Genomic DNA, 19,817 nt, shown 5'->3' with positions numbered 1-19,817 from the left:
CCGGCTGCGACGCTGTCGCAAAACCGTCGCGAAGGCGTGCTCCCTCGGCGGCCGCGCGCACTGCATGGAGGAGCGGCTGGCCGGCGCCCCGCACCGCTGAGCTCCGCCGGCCCGGGCCATGCTGGCCTCGCGCGTCGTGGCGCGCGGCTCGTGGGCCGCCCTGCGCGGACGGGCCGCCTGGGCGCCGGGGCTCCGGCCGAGCCAGGGGCGCGCCCGCGGGGCCCCGCCGCCGCCCTCGGCCTGCTGCCTGGGCTGCCTGGCGGAGCGCTGGTGGCCGCGGCCGGGCGCGCTCGGCCCGCGCTGGAGCCACTGCTCGGGGACGGGCAAGGCGGCCGAGGCCGCGAGCAGCCGCTGGCGTCCGGCGAGCGCCGCCAGCCCGGTACGTGCTGGGTGCTCCTGGCTTCGGGGCTTCGGAAGCGGCTTGCTGGCAGGTCGTCGTGTCGGGTGGAGGGGGCGGACTCTTGGGCGCTCACGTTAAAACTCACTCCGCTCCTGTTATCGGCTTTTGCACGTTGCATTGGTGAAAACAAAAACAGTAGTGATAAATAATCCTCCGCTTGGTCTGTTGAAAAAGCCTGATTGAATGTTTCGGGAGCGAATCCCCAGTTTTTGGAGGGATTTTCAGAAAAAGTGCCCTGATTGTGCAGTTTTGGTTCGTTTTCTTTTGACCTTCGGCAGCAGTACGGATTAGAGGACGGGGGGGGGGGGGCACTTAGGGAGGCTAGGCCGGGGTGAAAAGCTGTTTTACCTCTGTAGGACAAAAGGGCGGTTAGGAGATAACGGAGGGAAATGCTTGGCCGCTCACCTGTTGACACAGCGCATGAGTGTGGGTGAGCAGGGCTCATGCAATTATTACATCTTCAATTGTTAGGTCTGCACTGAGCCCGGACACTGTTTTCATGAGTTGGCCAGCATGGGTTGAGGTGGGCCACCTCCTGGCTGGGGTCTCCGCTGCAGCATGTGAGTGCTGGAGGCGCTGAAGTGGCCACATCCTGGCTTAGGAGGTCTTCCCGGAAGCGCGCAGGGGCTGGTCGAGTATGCCACAGGTTATCTGGTTGAGTAATCTGAGATTAGCTCTCCTAACTAATATAGAAACTTGTACAAATGCCCTAACTAGACGTGAATGAGGTGCCTAACTTGAGCTGAAATAACTCGAGGTGGTGATAAGAACCCCCCCTTTCCCGTGGCAGTAGCCTTCAGTCCTATGCTGGGACCATATGGAGCCAGGAGGTTGTTGCAACTTTGTCTCTAACGTTGTCTCTATTGCTGCGATCCTGCCCGGGGGCCCTTCCTTCCCGCTTGCTGCTCCCCGACTCCCTTCCCTCCCCACAGTGTGTGTGTGACTTGCTGGACCATGTAGTGGTTCGCTTTCTGACGTTCTATGCGGCAGTCTGTTCCCCAGACATGTCCTTCTCTCTGGACTCTGAAGCGCTGTGATCTTTGAAGCTGAAATTGGGATGCATTCCAAGAGCGTTTTCCTTGTGTGAGGGGGTGGGCTGCTTTGGGTTGCAGTGGATGATATTCAACCACCTGACGCCAACAAGACCTGAGTTGTGCTCGCGTTAGTTTTGTTTATAAATACAAGTTTACTGTCGTTAGGGGATGCCTTTTCTTACAGGAGAATTCATGGCATGTTTGTTTTTAGGAGTGCTGTTTTAAAGCTTTATTTATTTATTTGAAAGGCAAACTTAGAGAAGGAGAGACATTTCATCTGCTGGTTTGCACTGCCCACGTAGCTGCAGTGGCCTGAGCTGGGCTAGTTCGAAGCCGGAGCTTTCTCTTAGTCTTTTGAGTCTTCCGTGTCCTACAGGGATCTGGTCACTTGGGCCGTCTGCTGCTGCTCTCCCAGGCACATTAGCAGGGAGCTGGATTGGAAGCTGAGGAAGCTGGGGCTCTGAGGCCTATGCGGGATGGCTGTGCTGCAAGTGGTGTGGGATTTTAAAAGGTGTCTTTAGAAATGGGTTCTGCCCTCCCCCTTCCCCTTCTTAAAACCAGAGTGAAGGTTCAGGCGTGTAGATTGCTGATTAAGAAAGAGGTGATGAAGAAAGAAGGAAGGTTATTGCGGACGCCAGGTCCCGTGGGGGGACCGGGCAGTGTTGGAAAACAACCCCTGGCTTTAGAGAAGGGTGTTTTCTTGAAGTTGCTTCTGACCCCATCCCACATTGTCGCACAAGGTGTCTTCTGCTGGGCCTTTGGAAGGTGGGATACCCTGGGTCAGTCTGGGTCCGCTTGGCACAGAAGGAGGGGTGACTGTCCCTCTGGGCAGCTGTCCTAGAGCCATTGTGCTTCTGCCAGCCTCAGCTGCCTGGCCCCAGTGCGGCTTCCAGGCGCCCGAGCTGGAGGGCCTGGGGTCTCCCTGGAGCCGTGAGGCCTGCGCTCCGCTCAGAACAGGTTGACCAGGGTTCTCGTTCTTTCCAAATCTCTCAGTCTCTACTTCTGTCTCCATTGCCTTCCCGCAAGTCTTTTAGTGCAGAATTAAAGCTGAGTGTCCCCCTCCTCTCTCAATGACATGAACAGCATTTGACATTGTCGTGACGGACAGGGACAGGGGATGACAGACTCAGTGTGTCAGGCCGGCCCCGGGGTTGCCAGCGTGGCTTCTAGACCGCCTACTCACAGGTGGCCTTCTGGAAGTTCTAAAAGCAGCATGTTTGATATCTGTCATAGGAGCAGAACAGATTTCAAAACTCAAAGTGTTAAGCAAGTTGATGTGATTTTTAGCCTGTTAGGTTGACAAGATGTAATTTTCTGCCAACTCCAGTTAAACAGTGATTTGATGGTGTTTCATTTATTTTTTGTTCTTTGTCTTTCAGTATGAAAACCCATGGACAATCCCAAATATGTTGTCAATGACGAGAATTGGCTTGGCTCCTATTTTGGGCTATTTGATCATTGAAGAAGATTTTAATATCGCACTAGGCGTTTTTGCTTTGGCTGGGCTAACGGATTTGGTAAGTTGTAAGTGTGCTCTGGGTCTGCTCCTTTCCTGGCTCCCAGGGTCCCTGCCCCTGCCTTAGTTAGTGAGAGAGCCCAGGCAGCCGTAGTCAGCTTTGCCTTGGCAGGATACTGTCAAGGTGAAGGCCGTGTACTGGTTTCCGGAGGCTGTGTCGTCAGCGTGGAACTGTTCTTCTTAGGATCTAACAGGGAACGTAAAGGTTGTAGGGGCAGAGGAGGGATTGCGTCTTATGCTTACTCAATAGAGATTCTCTGACCGGCAGCTGGCATAGGTTTTCCTGCTGGAAGGGATGGCAGTGGCCCAGAGGAACTGAGGGAGCTAGGATGTGGCCCAGGGTGCCCAGGTTCAGGACAGCAGGAAGCCTCAGGTGCCCTGAGGGGCTGGTCCCTGTCCACTTAGCTGCTTGCAGAGGCGCTCCGGGCTGGGCAGGTAGCATCCATCCACCTTGCACTCGCCCAACAAAAGGCAGCCAAAGGAGAGAGGAGTTCCTGCCTGCCGTTTGTGCAGGAGGGGAAGAACTGGGAAACAGAGGGCGCAGAGGGCTACATTTTGTTACATGAACTTTTAAATGGTATGTAAAACCATACATGCTGTTAAAACAGAGGGAAGCAGGGTAAGACAGAGGAGCGCCCCGGATGGGCAGTGACAATCAGGTGCCTCCGCAGACCAATGAATGTTTGACAAATTTTGCTCAAAGTTTACTTGGAATGAAGACAAATGTATTTGAAGTGAGCTCTGCATGGTTCCTTTCTCGGTGATTCCAGCTGTTCCTTTTCGGTTCCTAGAAATAGCCCCCCACCTGTCCAGTGGCAGTAACCTTGGGGAGCAGTGTGGAGTTAATCAAGGACGCTTTTGGAGGGACAGCCTGGGAGAGCAATTGTGTTTGGTGGTGCTTGCGGAAGCTCTTCCCCCCGAGCTTAGCTCCTGTGGGCCACCCTGTCTCCATTCTAGCAGTCTTTCTCCTTTTCTGTACTCCCTGCTTTTCTCTCCCAGTCCCTCAAAAGACTATTACGTTGATCATGAGATTGGTTTTTTTTTTTTAAACATAGCAAAATGAGTTTGAGTTAATGGAGTCACGTCTTTTTATCTGTATGCTGGTTTTTCTCCTCCTAGCTGCCACCTGAAGCTGCAGCAGTCACTGAATAGGACAGAGGCCTCAAGAATAGCTTGGTAACTATGTAAGATGATGAGTGTGGAAGCCTGACTTACCTGGTGCACAACTGTGCATTGACTCCAAGGAGGTTTTCATGCTGCAGCTCGGTCACTGGGCGGATGGCCTGTTTATTATGGCAGTTCAAGCAGGGTAATGATGAGGGCTAGCCAGTGCTGCTATGGGGAATGTGTGCCAGAAGGAGCAGAGATACGGAGGAGTGGGTGGGAGCTTGGAGTAGGAGAGAAGTGAGCGATTTGGGGATGCCTTGAAGGTAGTGCCGAGAAGCTGGGGGGCTGACTCTGCGGGGTGAATCTAGTCTGCTATCTGCCACTTTTTTCTTCTCTTCAAAATCCAAGAAGATGGGGCTGTATTTTCTGTGATGAGCACCGCTTGGGACAGGATAGAGTTCAGGGGTGAACACCACAAACTCTGGTGTCTGTCCACACAGGGCTCTCGTGGGAGAGTTCAGCACAGCTGTGTGACACTGGAGGAAGTCGTCATGGCAGAGCTGCGGGCTTCAGAGTGGTCAGAGACTCGAGGCTGAGTCTGGGGTGAAGTCATCTAGGCTAGGGTAGCAGGAGAGAGGCACGGATCGGAGAACTGAGTCCTGGAGCGCTCGTGCAAAGGATACAGGGAGGGAGTGGTTGGGAGGGAAAGAAGGAGATTGGCAGTGAGGTGAGGAGAGAGGAGTTCCTCAGTTCTGCGCAGGTCGGTCATCGTGAGGCCTCTGCTCAGTGTGAGCATCCCTGGGGTAGCAGTCGGAGAGGTGGACCCATGAGCCGGTGAGGAGGGCGCTGGCCACAGGAGCATTGCTTGGAGGTATCCTGGCTTTGTAGAGAAACGGGACCACGTGAAGGTAGTTTTCAAGATGCAGGACTGTTTCAGTTCATGAAAAATGGAATTAGAAGATATATTTATTTTGGTAGAAAACATTTTTAAATGTATGTATTGAGGCATTAAGGGATACATGATGAATATGTATCATGAAAAGCTTATGCAGGGGTTTCAGAATTTTTTTTTCCAATAAAATGAACTTGTCTTCATTTTTCTTTAGAAAAATTGTTTATTTTAAAAGTAGAGAAAGAGAGAAATGACCTCTCTTGGTTCACTGCCCAGATGCCCACCCCAGCTGAGACTGGAGGCAGGAGCCAAGATCTGAATCCAGGTGGCGGAGACCTAGCCCGTGGCCAGCTACTTCCAGGGTGTTGGAGGGTGGAGTGAGAGCTTTCGGGATGTTGCCTTTGGTAACTGATGTGCCACATACCTGCACTTGTTTATGTTTGTTTTGTTTCGACAAGCCGAGCTCTCATTCCCTAGCTTATGGCTCAAATTCCTGTAGCAGCTGGGAGCACAGCCAGGTTCTGGGCATTCACCTGCTCATTCCCAGGGTCTACACTGCAGGAAGCTGGAGTCAGGAGCTTCCCAGTGTCTACACTGCAGGAAGCTGGAGTCAGGGAGCTTCCCAGGGTCTACACTGCAGGAAGCTGGAGTCAGGAGCTTCCCAGGGTCTACACTGCAGGAAGCTGGAGTCAGGAGCTTCCCAGGGTCTACACTGCAGGAAGCTGGAGTCAGGAGCTTCCCAGGATCTACACTGCAGGAAGCTGGAATCAGGGATGTCTACACTGCAGGAAGCTGGAATCAGGGATGTCTACACTGAAGGAAGCTGGAGCCAGGGAGCCAGGGCTGCTGTTGAACTCAGTGGGTATCTCCACTGGCTTCTGGACTGTTAAGCTGGACACCTGGCCCTTTGATTCTTTAATTCCATTTCTCCTTGGACTCTTGCAAATATCCTTGTATCTGCCGGGGGGAGGTCCTCTTAATCACTTGAATAACCAGGGCTGAGGTGGACAGGGAGAAGCTGATGAGGCAGGAGAGAGGGGCGGGTGGGGATGTCGGAGGGAAGGCAGAGTGAACCGGCAGAGGTGCCGTTTGGTGGTGGGAAAGTGAGAATGCGCTTCTGTCCTCAAGGAAAATAAGGACCTGTCAGTGTGTTAGAGTGCCACCCTGGGGAGGAGAGAGAGGCCTGGTGAGAGCTGCAGTGTCAAAGAGACGGTGAGGACATTAGCTAGACTTTTTCTTTTAATAAAATTATTCATTTGTCTCTGAAAGGCACATTTTACAGAGAGAAGGAAAGTAAAGAGAAGGTCTTCCACCCACTGATTCACTTCCCAAATGGCCACAGCAGCCAGACCTGAGCTGATCCCAAACCAGGAGCCAAGAGCTGCTTCCAGGTCTCCCTGTGGGTACAGGGTCTCGAAGCTTTGAGCCGTCCTCCCCGGCTCTCCCAGGCCACAAGCAGGAGCTTGCCGGGAAGCAGAGCTGCCAGGACTTGAACCTGTGCCCATTAGGGATGCTGGTGCCACAGTGGGGAGGATTAGCTTACGATGCCACCATGCCATCCCCTGTGGTCACAGATTTAAACCAGCCCGTTGATATTTTTCTTGAGCAGTATTCAGCTGTTTGGCACAGGCCTGGAATATACAGGCAGTTTTGTTTAAGCAGATTGTGGGAGAATTAGCAGTGTTTGTGAAGGGGTGATTGTGAGAGACTTGGGATCTAACTTGGGTTAGAGGTCTCGTTAGGACAGAGGATGAAGGAAGTGAGAGAGTAGAGGAGGAGGAGGGAACCCGGTGTGAAAGCCGTAAGGGCGACACATAAGGGTGCAGGTTCAATCCCAGCTGCTCCACTTCCCATCCAGCTCCCTGCTTGTGGCCTGGGAAAGCAGTCGAGGATGGCCCAAAGCCTTGGGACCCTGCGCCCTCGTGGGAGACCCGGAAGGCCTCCTGGCTCCTGGCCCCTGACTTGGGATTGACTTAGTTCCAGCCATTGGGGCCATTTGAGGAGTGATTCAGCGGATGGAAGATCTTTCTCTCTATCTCTGCTTCTCTCTAGAAATCTGCATCCCTAATAAAATAAAAAATAAATACATCTTAAAGAATAAGTTAAATAACTGAGAGTGGGAGGGGAAGTTCCCCGGGATCCGAAGCTCCAGCGGAACCTGCGTGGCCCGAGGCCCCGGCTCCTTGGCCAGCGTTACTGCAGGCTACCGCAGGGAGGCAGGTCGAGTGGGTGTAAGCGGTAGTAGTGACTGCCTTGTCTGAGGGTTTACTCAGTGGTACAGGGGAGAAGCCGGGTTTAACTAAGGCGTCTGCCCCACTTGAGGTCACACAGCCTGTGGTGGCAGAGCAGCGTGGGCACCGATCCTCCCTTCACTTGAGATGTGGAAAACTTCATGCTTTATGTTGTTGTGCCATGTTTAATTTCATCTGAATGTACCCTCTCTTTCCCCTTAGAAATATAAATAAAAAAACTTGCTGAAGCTTCAGGTTAAATCAAATGAATAAGGCCAGGTAGGGACATGGGGCCAGCCAGCAGTGTCCATCCTGTTGGTTATAGCAGAAGGAAGTTCCTGGTTTCAGCCCACATCTTTCTGTTTGTCCAGTTCAGCTAGAGATCTGGGTGTCTGGGAGAAGACTGAATGTTTAGACGTTGGCGCTAATTGTGTAGGCCCCATTGGACCCACTGTCTACCAGGTGGGACCCGCCTTCTGGTAATTCATTTCTAATGACAGTAAGCGAGTGAGATAAGTAATTTACATGTCAGAATTTTACCTAGGGTGGGTGCAAAGACTGATACGGATAGGTCAGCGTACGGAGTTAGCAGTGGGTATTAACACAAAATAAATTAAAAAAACTAGTGAATGCATACAGAATCGGACCCTGGTGTGGGAAAGTGGGCCGGGTACGAAGGGTTAGCAATCCCACCGTGAAGGAGCAGTGCCGGTGGGTGAAGGCGGCCACGGTGGCTGAGTGTGCTAGCCCAGGGCTCTGGGGCTCCGGCTCCACGCTCTGCCAACTGCGCTCCTCCGGGGCTGGTGCTGGGCTCCTGCGTTCACAAAGGGACCTGGTGAAAATACAGAAAAATAACCAACCAAAAGACCCTGAGGAGAAAAATGTGAAAATGTTTGAAGAACTGGTTACTGATTTTAACGAAATGTGCAGCAATAAAAGAATGAGAATGTTTGGGTCTAAGCTCCAGAAGAGATGTTATTCGTGTTCTATCAAAGTATAGTTGTTATTCTGGTATCTCTTAAGCGTCAAGATATCCACTCTGTTCCGACTATGACATTTATAAAAAACACTTTTATTTTCAGTTGGATGGATTTATTGCTCGAAACTGGGCCAATCAAAAATCAGCTTTGGGAAGTGCTCTTGATCCACTTGCTGATAAAATACTTATCAGTGTCTTATATATTAGCTTGACCTATGCAGATCTTATCCCAGGTAAGAACGCCGTCATGCGTACTTTGAACTAGCACAGGGAAGAATGGCATTAGCCTAGGATTTCTCTTGGGAGACAAAAATATATTCAACTTTAAACTGTTACTCTGATGTTGAACTGTTGAACTGTTTTGTTTACCACGCTGTTTGATGATTCTGGGATTTATGTCCTAATTCCATTAGAGTCAATAGAATCAAAATGAAAGCAGCAATTATCTCTTAGGATTAGCATTGAATAGATATTTCATAGTGCCAGTTCATTTCCTTTAGGAACCCCTTTTTAATGCTGTGTCACGTATTTTTAGTGCCTGGTCTTTTAAAATAATTTCAAGTTTTGCTAAGTCTGTTATTATCTTTAATAGTTTAAGCACAGTAATGGGATACTGCTGATGCAGTTCCTGTCCTGCGTAGGTTTGTATATTAGCTGAGTACCAAGCCTTATGACCTTTCTGCAATTTGCATGTGCTTTCCTGATTGGCTGTTTTGGATCTGAGCTGCGTTTCTCATTTGGTTGTTCTCAATCCAGGTTCAGTTTTCTTTTTCCAAGTTCGAGGTAGGCCCCGAGAGCGCAGAGACTCAACAGTCCTCTGGTGCTGCGTGAGGCGTCAGGCTGGCGTGCTCTCCTCGCGCTGCGGTTCCTCCTTCCAAAGTTTAATACTACATAATAATAAAAAAAGAATTTGACTGTTGTTTGTACTTACCTGCTGCTTTGCAAGTTAGTGTTGTTGAGATGTGTATGTATGTGGCTTGGGGTTGAGAAGCAGGGGGGATCCTCCTATTCTAAAGAATAGAATTTACAAGACCCACTGTGCATTCTGTGGACACTATTGAAAACTCAAGTGGTTATGTTGTGCCTGTTGTGTTGTTTTATGAAGGCCAGCCTGCTCATTTGCCGGTGGGAATAGAGGAGTCGTGTCCACGCTTTTGGTACTGTGACTAATGTTACCTTGACCTTTGAATGATTAGCATGGCTGCTCTCCAGGCACTTGAACTGGGCGTGATTTTTCAGTTGGAGTCCTTTATCGCTAAGAATTTTGATATTTGAAAGCATATGGAATCCTATTCCATAGACTTCCAGATTCTGCCTTGCTGTTTAGAAGTCTGAGTCTTGGGCCATTTTAACACCTTCTCCTTTCCATATCGTGATAGTGCTTTGTATTGGAAGGCTGAATAAAGACTTTGTCCTCACTGATTTTTTAACAACTCATTTCCTGATGCTGAAATGGACATCTCTTTATTCTAGTACTTTTTTTTTTTTTATTAAGAAGAACGTGTTTTCCAAACTCATTCCAGTGTTCTATGTATGTTGGTTCATTTCTGGGGTGTCAGTTTTTTTCATATTCATGTGTCTGTCTTTGCACTGCTTTGCTAAAGGTCTTTATGTCCAGTAGAACTAGTTCTTCCACTTCAGGTATTTTTAGCTTTTTCCGTTGGTGTGTATGTTTTAGAATCGTCTTTGTCCAGAATAGTTATTCTACAGAAAAAAAAAAAACTGTTGAATTTTTTTTTTTTTGAGAATTGCTTTTCTTTTTTTTTATTGTATAAATTTTATTTTTGAAACTTTTTACATATTTGATTCGGGTGCTAAGGGTCAAGGGCTAGAGGAAAATGAGTTTGACCTGCATTTTCTTTTCTAAAGTTTATGAATAAGGCTACATACTTCCCTCAAAGCATCTACTTTAGTTGTGTCTCAAATGTTGAGACTAGTGTTTTTGTCGTTGTCTAGTATGAAGGTACTTCAGAGAGTTTGTAGAAGGTGGAATTGAAAGATAAATTCATTTTGGTGCAGAAAAAAATAGCAAAATCCATTAATACTTATAATATAAATTATGAAACTTAAAAATTGCTTAAGAGACAAACAAGGGGGCGCCCATCTGCTGGTTCACTTCCCAGCTGGGAAGCCAGGAATCGAACCCACGGCTCCGTGTGAGTGCCAGGAGCTCGGCCGCTGCTCCCCAGAGCCCCCCCAGGACAGAGGCCTGAGTTGGGTGCCAGAGGAGGGCGTCCCACCCAGGCGCTGACACAGGGAGTGGGCATCTTAACCAGGAGGTTAAGCTTTCCAGGAGCTTCTTGAAGACCTTTTCATATAAATATTTTTCTGTTTCCATTATGCTTCTTTGATCTATTGGGTTACTATTTTCTAACAGTTGTTAATTTGCAGGGATTTTGTAGGAATCCCTTTTGATATTGATTTCAAACTTGATTCTTGGGTTTAGATAACATGCTCTGATTTCAGCCTTTCTGCCCGAGTATGTTGTCAGAAATGTTAATTTTATGTGTGCTTCTGATGAATATGTACTATGCCGGGGGCCAGTACAAAGGGTCTCCTGAAAATTCATGGAGACGCATGTTAGGAAAAACCTGGATTTCAAAACTTTTGAAATCTTCCCCTCCCCCCTATGTTTACTTGTTGTTGGACTTTAATTTGCATGGGTTTGCTACGTTTGAGGAGTCATTGTTAATATTTGTCAGATCATGATAGATTTGAAGGAAGTTGGGCTTAGAGATGCAGAAATACTCAACATCTTGGTTTGCTGTCTTCTTGCTTGACTAATGGGTTTGCTGTGAATGCTGTGGCCTGAGTGTGTAAGCATTCTCTCTGGAACAGTGCTGTCATTCGAATCGGCACTGAAACACTTCTGGTCCTAGGCATTTTGGGCCAGGGATAACTCAACTCGTCATAAAACTGCTGACAAATTGAATTCACTGAATGACCGATGAGGAGGAAGAATAGCAGTTTCCTGGAGAAGAATCACATTTGGGTCCCTGCAGGTTGTACCTGTATCGGATTATACTTGTAAGAGAGCAAATGGCAGAAGCCAGCCATGACGCCCGAGAGGGGCCGAGACTGCTCAGGTGTTCCCAGCCGGGCCATCTCTCCATGTAATTCTGCGGGCCGGGTCAGGGATCACGGCTCCTGCGGGAGAGCCACGTTGATTGTTACTGCTTACAAGTGTAAGCCAGGCATCGGCCATCTGAAAGGCAGACAGAACCTTCCCAGCCCGGGTCTGAAACTGTCCTCAGGGCAGGTTAAGGAAGATTAGAAAACTCCGAAACTGGAGACTGACTGGATGAGGAACCCTATAGAACTGTCAAATATAAAATGTCCCTTGTGGGGAGGACCAGTTTGTGCTAAAAAGGCAAAGTGAGGCTTTATTGTATTCATGATGTGTGTTAGTAGTTTGCAGACTCCTCATTAAAGTTCTTTTATATTTGATTTTCAGTTCCACTGACTTACATGATAATTTCAAGAGATGTCATGTTGATCGCTGCTGTTTTTTATGTCAGATATCGAACTCTTCCAACACCGGTGAGTTTGTTTTGAAAAAAAAAAATTACTTATGCTAATTAAATTCTTCATATTAAGACTATGGATGGGGGAAGATATTTTTTGTCTTGTCTTTTTTTTGTTGTTGTTGTTGTTTTTTAAGATTTATTTATTTTATTGGAAAGTCAATATACAGAGAGGTGGAGAGACAGAAAGGAAGGTCTTCCATCTAATGATTCACTCCCCAAGTGGCCGCAATGGCTGGTGCTGTGCCAATCCGAAACCAGGAGCCAGGAACTTCTTCCAGGTCTCCCACACAGTTGCAGGGTCCCAAAGCTCTGGGCCGTCCTTGACTGCTTTCCCAGGCCACAAGCAGGGAGCTGGATGGGAAGTGGAGCTGCCGGGATTAGAACCGGCGCCCATATGGGATCCCGGCGCCGGTTCAAGGCAAGGACCTTAACCATTATGCTATTGCGCCAGGTCTGGGGCAAGTTTTTGAAGGGTTTTAAGCTGTTTCAACCTATGGGAATACTTTAGAACAGCTTTAAATTTTACATTCCAGGACTGTAAGAAGTAGCTGTCTTGCTATTTGAGTCACGTAGTCTGTTTGCAGCTGATGGCACGGTCTCCAGACCAGCTGGCCCCATTGCCATCTGCACACTTTGGGAGGCTGGGCTGGGAGTGTTCACCTCTGCTCAGGCCGTGCCGAGTTCATCTCCCTGATGGTTTGTCCACAAGCGTTTCTTTATAATCACAGTTGTGTGGGCCTGGAGTGGCGTCCTCGTTTACTTTTCCATTGCTTCTGTAAATATTTGAGCACATAGCATAATAACTTTGGAAATAGACCAATATTTCATTCATTTTTTTATTCATAAAATTGATTTCCGATTGCCTAGGTGTGAGTTATACAGAATGTAGGTAGGGCCATGCTCAAAGAGCAGAATAAAAAATATGCATATTAATAGTTTAGCCGGCTTAGGGCTACACCTACAGTAAGGACTCATTGGTCGTTACCTATGTGGGATAATAAAGTGTTTGTTTTGGGCTTGAACAACAAATTGAATACTGTATTTTTGTGTGTTCTGTGACAGCGAACGCTATCTAAGTATTTCAATCCTTGCTATGCCACTGCCAGGTTAAAGCCAACATTCATCAGCAAGGTAAGAGACGTAGAACATCATTTTAAATCACCCCTCTGTGAGCTTTTGTTAGGATGAATGTAAACCTCAGCCAAGAGCAGCTGGAAAGGAGACAGATGAGTTGGCTAAGAGGGATTTAGCAAACGGGTCAGGCAAACCACTCAATCCGTTTCTTTTGTCCTCCCAGCTTTTCGGGTCTGTGGTACAGCACAGTGGTTTGATGGTTTTTAAGTCTCTGGAGGAATAGGGCTGGGGGAGGTGAAGCGGGCTGGGATAGAGTTGCTTTTTGAGTGCGAGGCAGAGCGATTAAAAGCCCCTCGTGGTCTGGCCTCCTCTCTCCCAAGGGTGGAGATGCCAGATAATAAGGTCCTTTACCTGCAGGTCTGCCTTTGAAATGGAAAGCCATGGAATTTCTGCCCACTGATATGCGGCTGCTCCTGTCAGCTCTCTGATCTTTCTCCTGAGCTTCTGCAGGGCAGTAGTAGTAGTAACATAATTTGCATGCAAGAAAGGATGATCCCATGTGTATTTTCCTGCTAGGTCTGATAGGTTTTTGTCCTGTTCTGTGACAGCTGTGACAAGGAAGGGAAGCTGGTCATCTTGAGGCAGACTCCCACGGCTGGACCGGGACCTCCATAACCAGAGGGGTTGGAATTTAACACGCCACAGAAAGTGGATTGAAGAGGTGCCAGGGACAAATGTCTCGAGCAAACCTCTTTTGGTATAGGAAGTCAAGATTCCAGACAAAGTGCCAATTAATTTTCAAAAGTGAAGTCAGTTCTTTGGCCCGTGCAGCGCTTCCCTGGGCACTGCCCCGCCCTGCCCCTCACTGACTGTCCCAGAGCTTGTCCCACAGGTGGACAGGGCTCTCCTGCTCAGTCCAGTTTGGTCTTCTGCCGTGGTGATGTCTTTGGCAGTGGAGTACCCTCCTTCCGGAGAGGCTGTTCTGGAGGTGAATGCTTGGCAGCGCTGTGGCCCCAGAGACCAGCAGGGCAGGTGGGGAAGTGAAAGGAGCTTTGGCTGGGGCCTTGCGGGTCTGAGTTGCAGGCTCAGTTCTGTTGTCTGCTGTGACCTTGCAAGGTCATGCTGCGTCCTGTCTGGTGAGCCTGACATGTTCCCAGGTGTCACTGGTCGGGACCTCTCATCTGTGACTTCTTGCCTAGGTAAACACAGCGGTCCAGTTGATCTTGGTGGCGGCATCTTTGGCAGCTCCGGTTTTCAATTACGCTGACAGCGTTTACCTCCAGATGCTTTGGTGAGCTCCCTTTAGGCTTGCTCCAAGAATGTGCACAGAAGGGCTTGTTGGAGCAGTCCTAACTAACATGGGCATGTTGTTTTAAATTTTATTTATTTGTTTGTTTTTATTTTTTGGAAAGTCAGATATACAGAGGAGGAGAGACAGAGAGGAAGATCTCCCATCCACTGATTTACTCCCCAAGTGACCACAATGGCTAGAGTTACGCCAATCTAAAGCCAGGAGCTTCCTCCGAGTCTCCCACACAGGTGCAGGGTCCCAAAGCTTTGGGCCGTCCTCAACTGCCTTCCCAGGCCACAAGCAGGGAGCTGGATGGGAAGTGGGGCTGTTGGGATTGGAACTTGCGCATGTATGGTATCCCAGTGTGTGCAAGGTGAGGACTTTAACCAACAGGCTGCCACACCAGGCCCTGGAATGTTCTTAAAGAGCGTGTTGAGTGCCAACTAGATAAAGTGGCTGTACTGTGTGGTGGACAGACGCTGTTCTTAAGAAGCTTCCTTACTATCAGGTGGAGGATTCCTAAGTCATTTTGTATGAACTTAAACGGATGAACGGCACAGATAATATGTTGAGGTTTCAGGGGAGGAAAAGAACATTCAAACTAGAAAGAAGGAAAGCTGGGCCTGGTGCAATGGCTCAGTTGGCTGAATACTTGCCTTGCAAGTGTCCATATTCCATATGGGCACCAGTTTGTGTCCTGGCTACTCCGCTTCCCATGCAGCTCCCTGCTGGTGGCCTGGGAAAGCAGTAGATGATGACTGAAACCTTGGGACCCTGCACCCGTGTGGGACACCAGGAAGAAGCTCCTGGCTTCAGATTGGTTCAACTCTAACTGTAGCGGCCAATTAGGGAGTAAACCAACTCTTTCTGCCTGTCCCTTCTCCTCTCTAAATCTGATATGCCTTTCCAATAAAGATAAATAAATCCTTAATTTAAAAAAAGAAAAAGAAAAGGCAGGGACATTTGAGGCTGGAGATATTGGTGGACTTTTTGAGGAAGCAGGGGAGGCCTCAGATGGCAGGTGACCCTGGGCACTGGCAGACAGAGTGGCATGGACGGAAGTGAGCCCGGCTTGCTGGGACGGAGACCTGCAGGGGAATCTGAATGTTATTTTGCTAATTGCTTATCTGTAGGTGTGAAAATGTGCCCGATTCAAACTCGGAGAGTTGATGTGCCTTTGTCCGTGTATATTCACCCTGCTTCATCCAACATCTAAGATGTAGAAGAAAGGCTTTTTGATTACCAGTCATCAGAGGGAGCTTTTTCTTTCTTGAATATTCCGCATCCATTCTAGAGCCTCTCTGCTCTTGGTTCTTGTCTCCTTTTTAACAATGCTTATTTATGTGGCTAAAAGGCAGAGAGAGAGAGAGAGATCTTCCAGCTGCGGGTTCACTTTGGGTTCACTTCCCAGGTGATGGCCACAATGCAGGCTGGGCGAGGGTGAAGCCAGGAGCCCAGGACCCGTCCACATCTCCCACCAGATGTCAGGAAACCAAGGACTCAGTGTCACTGATGCCTCCCACAACACACATTAGCAGGGAGCTGGCCTCGGGCAGAGCCGGGATTTGAACCCAGGCACTCAGATAATGGGATACCGGCATGCCGGATGGCTTAACTTTCTGCATTAAAGTCCTACCGCATTTTGTTTGTTTGTTTGTTTGTTTTTTCCTAAGATTTATTTTTATTTATTTGAAAGGCAGAGTTAAGAGAGACAGGTCTTCTGTCTGCTAATTTACTCCCCAAATGACCAGAAACCAGGACCCAGGAGCTGCCTTTGAGTCATTTAAAAGCTTTGAGCCATTTTCTGCTTTCCCACCACATTAGCACGGAGCTGGATTGGAAATAGACTCCAACTGGCGCCTCTATGGAATACTGGTGCCTAGGCAGCGGCTTTACCCACTATACCACAGAGCTGACCCCGTTTCCTGCTAGGTGATGTCAGAACCTCAAGCATGCCCGTGGTCTGAGTGTGGGCCCCACCTGACTTTGTGCCATTTTTCTCCAGTTCTTTTACAGTCATCTTTGCCTGTTTTGACAGTAATTTTTTAAAAAATCAACTGTTCTTATAGTTTTTCTAAAGTATCCTGCTTAGTTCTCAATAATAGCAGTCATTCAGTGTTTCATTGGTTTTTGTGTTAAGTTTTGAACGTCAGCTGGATGTGGATGGAGTTGGAATCAAGCAAGAATGTGTCTTAATGGCTCTACCTCACCTAACGGAGGCAGAAGCCACGGCTCCAGGAAAAGTCTCCTGCCGGCCCAACCATCCAGCAGCCCGGGCACCACTCTGCCATGCCAAGGTCAGGTCAGGTCAGGCTAGTGGTCCACCAGAAATGACTCGGATGGCCTTGGCGTTCTCAAAGGCTGCAGGAAGTGCAGTCTGATACGGCAGGCTGTGTCTGCGCTTTAGGGCAAGCCAGCTGTTAACACAGTCCTGATAATGCTGACCCGAGCAGGTACTGAGAGAGTGGCCATTCCCTCACCAGTAGGATGGAGTGAGAATAAACCTAGGATGTGATACAGCTAGACTAATGTCAGGTGTAGGTGGTAGCTGCTGTGGCTGGCACAGTGACAGAACAGACTAAGTGCCTGCTGCAGTGCCAGCTTCCCTTCTGAGCACCAGTTCTTGTCCCGGCTGCTCCACTTCTGATCCGCCTGCCTACTTATGACCTGGGAAAGCAGGGGAGGATGCCCCCCTCCTTGAGCCCCTGCACCACGCAGAAGACCTGGAAAGCAGCTCCTGGCTTCACGTCTGCTCGTGTCTGGCTATTGTGGCCATCTGGGGTCACCTTTCTCTGTCCCTCTTTTTTTTTTTTTTTTTTTTAATCTCCTCTTTAAAATCTGCCTTCCAAACAATGTATGTATCTTTAAAAATGGCAGCTGCTAGGGCCCATCGCGATAGCCTAGTGGCTAAAGTCCTCACCTAGCACGCATTGGGATCACATATGGGTGCTGGTTCTAATCCCAGCAGCCTCTCTTCCCATCCAGCTCCCTGCTGTGGCCTGGGAAAGCAGTCGATGATGGCCCAAAGCCTTGGCCACCCTGCACCCATGTGAGAGACCCGAAAGAAGCTTCTGGGTCCTGGCTTCGGCTAGTGTAGTTCTGGCCATTGCAGCCGCTTAGGGAGTGAATCATTGGACAGGAGATCTTCCTCTCTGTCTCTCCTCCTCTCTGTGTATCTGACTTTCCAACAAAAATAAAATAAATATATATTTTTAAAACGACAGCTGCTAGTGTTGTTTTTAATTTTTAGAGCTAAACATTATTTAGATTCTTTCTTTTTTTTTTTAAGTTAGTTTTATTTGGAAGCACAGTTACAGTGAGAAGGAGAGACCGAGAGAGATCTTCCATCTGTTCGTTCACTCCTCAGATGGCCCCCATGCTCAGAGCTAAGCCAATCTGAAGCCAGGAGCTTCTTCTGGATCTCCCATGCGGGTGCTGGGTCCAAAGACCTGAGCCATCCTCTTCGGCTTCCCCAGGCTACAAGCAGGGAGCTGGAAGGGAAGTGCAACAGGCACCAATATGGGATACGGTCCTGCAGGCTGAGGGTTTGGGTGCTGTACTACTGCACCAAACCCAGGAGTCTTATCGTTAAATTATACCAGAGTCTTTCTTATTTTAAATAGATATTTTACATGTCTCCCTCATGGTACTGCTGGTTTTTTCAGACTTGACGGCTGAGTTTTGTTCTCCCCTTCCTCCCCAGGTGTCTTACAGCTTTCACCACTGCTGCGTCAGCGTACAGCTACTATCACTATGGTCGGAAGACTGTTCAGGTCATAAAGGGGAGATGAGCAGCATCCATCACTGTTCGCCAGGGAGCGCTAGAGAGCCTCGGCTGCGGGCCCGGGGACCCACGGGGGCTTGGGGTTCAGCTCCAGCAGGACTTGTGGGGCAAACCATGTCACCAAATCCAAGTAAAGTGCATTGAAAGTAAGCTTGATCATGAGCAAATGCAGAATTTCCAATGTATTTTAAAATACAAATAAAACTGCAACTTAGAATTTTTAATCTTAGGTTTTTTGATTAATTTATAAAAGGTGATTATTCCAGTTATTGTCATTTAAAAAAAAAATCTTAAAAAAAAAATCTTGGTTCAGAGAATGGAATCAAAAGAGTTGATGTTTGTCTTTAAGAAATTGATTGACCACCAAGTACCAGGATATCTCCCTGGTTTCCATATGTATCCCACACAACGAATATCCACTTGCTTATTTGAATTTTAGATCTGTGTGCCCTTGCATTTTTAAGATTTGATCATTAAGGATAATGAGAATGGTTAGCTATGGATGAAATAAAGTTGTAGAGATTTAAAATACTGTATAATTTGCAAATAAGCAGATGAAACAAAGTAGGAGGCATTGGTGTTTGTGCCCAGCAGTCTGCCAGCCTCATAGGTCCTGATGGCTTGTGGAGCAGGTGGCAAGAAGCAGTGGGCGTGGGAGGCCAGCCCCCGGCCTCAGAGGGCACCAGGTTCCATCGCGCCGCCTCTGTGTAAGGCCCTGGACCTGTTCCCCAGTGTTCTGTACATAATACAAAACTGTATATTTTTCAAAGAATTTTTTTAAAAATTTTGGCCAATCTTTTGTTAATATGTTAAAAGGAATAAAAACTGGAAAGAGTTGTAATTTTCCGCTTGTGTTGTTCCACGTAGCCTGTTTGATCTGCTGCTGCTCAGACACATTTTCTAGCTCCTACAATCCGCTCATCCACATCACCTACACATGGATTCTGTGAAGGGTTGGTCTCGGGCTGATGTGGTGCTGCAAGTTCAGCTTCCACTTGCGATGCCAGCAGCCCATATGGGAGCACAAGTTTTAAGTCCCAGCTGCTCTATTTCTGATCCAGCTCCCCGCCAACGTGCTTGGGAGGCAGCAGACGACACGGGCCCACATAGCTCACCTGTAGGAAACCCGAATGAAGTTCCTGGCTTTGGCCTGGCTCCCCACCCTGACCACTGCGGCCATTTGAGGAGTGAACTAGCCTACAGAAGGTCGATTCCTTCTCTGCCTTTCAAATAAATAATTTTCTTTTCCACAAAGATTTGTTGCTGCTAGGTAGGCAGATATACAGAGAGAAGCGAAGACAGAGAAAGATCTCCTGTCCAATGGTTCACTCCCCAAGTGGCCACAACAGCCGGAGCTGAGCCGATCCGAAGCCAGGAGCCAGGAGCTTCCTCTGGGTCTCCCACAACAGGGCAGGGTCCCAAGGCTTTGGGCGGTCCTACTTCTTTCTCGGGCCACAAGCAGGGGGCTGGAAGGGAAGTGGAGCATCCAGGACTACAACTGGTGCCCATATGGGATCCTGGCACATGCATGGCGAGGATTCAGCCTCTAGGATATCTTGCCAGGCCAATAATTTCTTTTTTGAAAAACTAGTTGATTTGAGACCATGACACTTTAAATGCCTTATTTTCTCCGTACCATTACATAAGCAGGGTGCGGCGGTGGGGGTGGGGGGGGGCAGGTAGACAGAGGCTGGTGCAGTGGAGGCCTCATGCTGTCTGCTATCCCAGGAATGGACAGTGAGGTTGTGAGCACCCAGTCTGCTGAACTGCTGGGGTGGAAGTGCCGCCTCTGAGCTGGCTGGTCCTGGCTACCTTGTTCCAAGGGCAGCAGCCAGTCCACCCTTGGCTTGCAGCAAAGCAAGGCCTGCATTCAGGGACACTGTCATTAAGTCAAAGAGCGGGAAAGGAGGGAGAGCCGTGTCCCCCCCCCCCCCCCCCCCGCGTCAGCACCTCCTGCACAGTAAGACTGGACCCCCAGGGCA

At 48.7% G+C, this 19,817-nt stretch overlaps 1 protein-coding gene across 1 annotated transcript; it reads left to right on the top strand.

The window, feature by feature from the left end:
* Positions 1–118: 118 nt before the first annotated feature.
* On the top strand, positions 119–18,676 carry CRLS1 (cardiolipin synthase 1). Its single transcript, XM_040980975.1, has 7 exons — positions 119–379; positions 2,814–2,951; positions 8,263–8,392; positions 11,614–11,699; positions 12,749–12,817; positions 13,960–14,051; positions 17,755–18,676. The coding sequence occupies exons 1-7, from the start codon at positions 119–121 to the stop codon at positions 17,840–17,842; spliced, it is 864 nt and encodes a 287-aa protein (XP_040836909.1). The 3' UTR covers positions 17,843–18,676.
* Positions 18,677–19,817: the final 1,141 nt, after the last annotated feature.

Source organism: Ochotona curzoniae, unplaced genomic scaffold (assembly GCF_017591425.1).
Source record: "Ochotona curzoniae isolate NIBS_2020 unplaced genomic scaffold, NIBS_Ocur_1.0 contig_3520, whole genome shotgun sequence".
Taxonomy (NCBI): Eukaryota; Metazoa; Chordata; class Mammalia; order Lagomorpha; family Ochotonidae; genus Ochotona; species Ochotona curzoniae.
The sequence above is the reverse complement of the archived record's forward strand: the minus strand, read 5'-3'. Positions and strand labels throughout refer to the sequence as shown.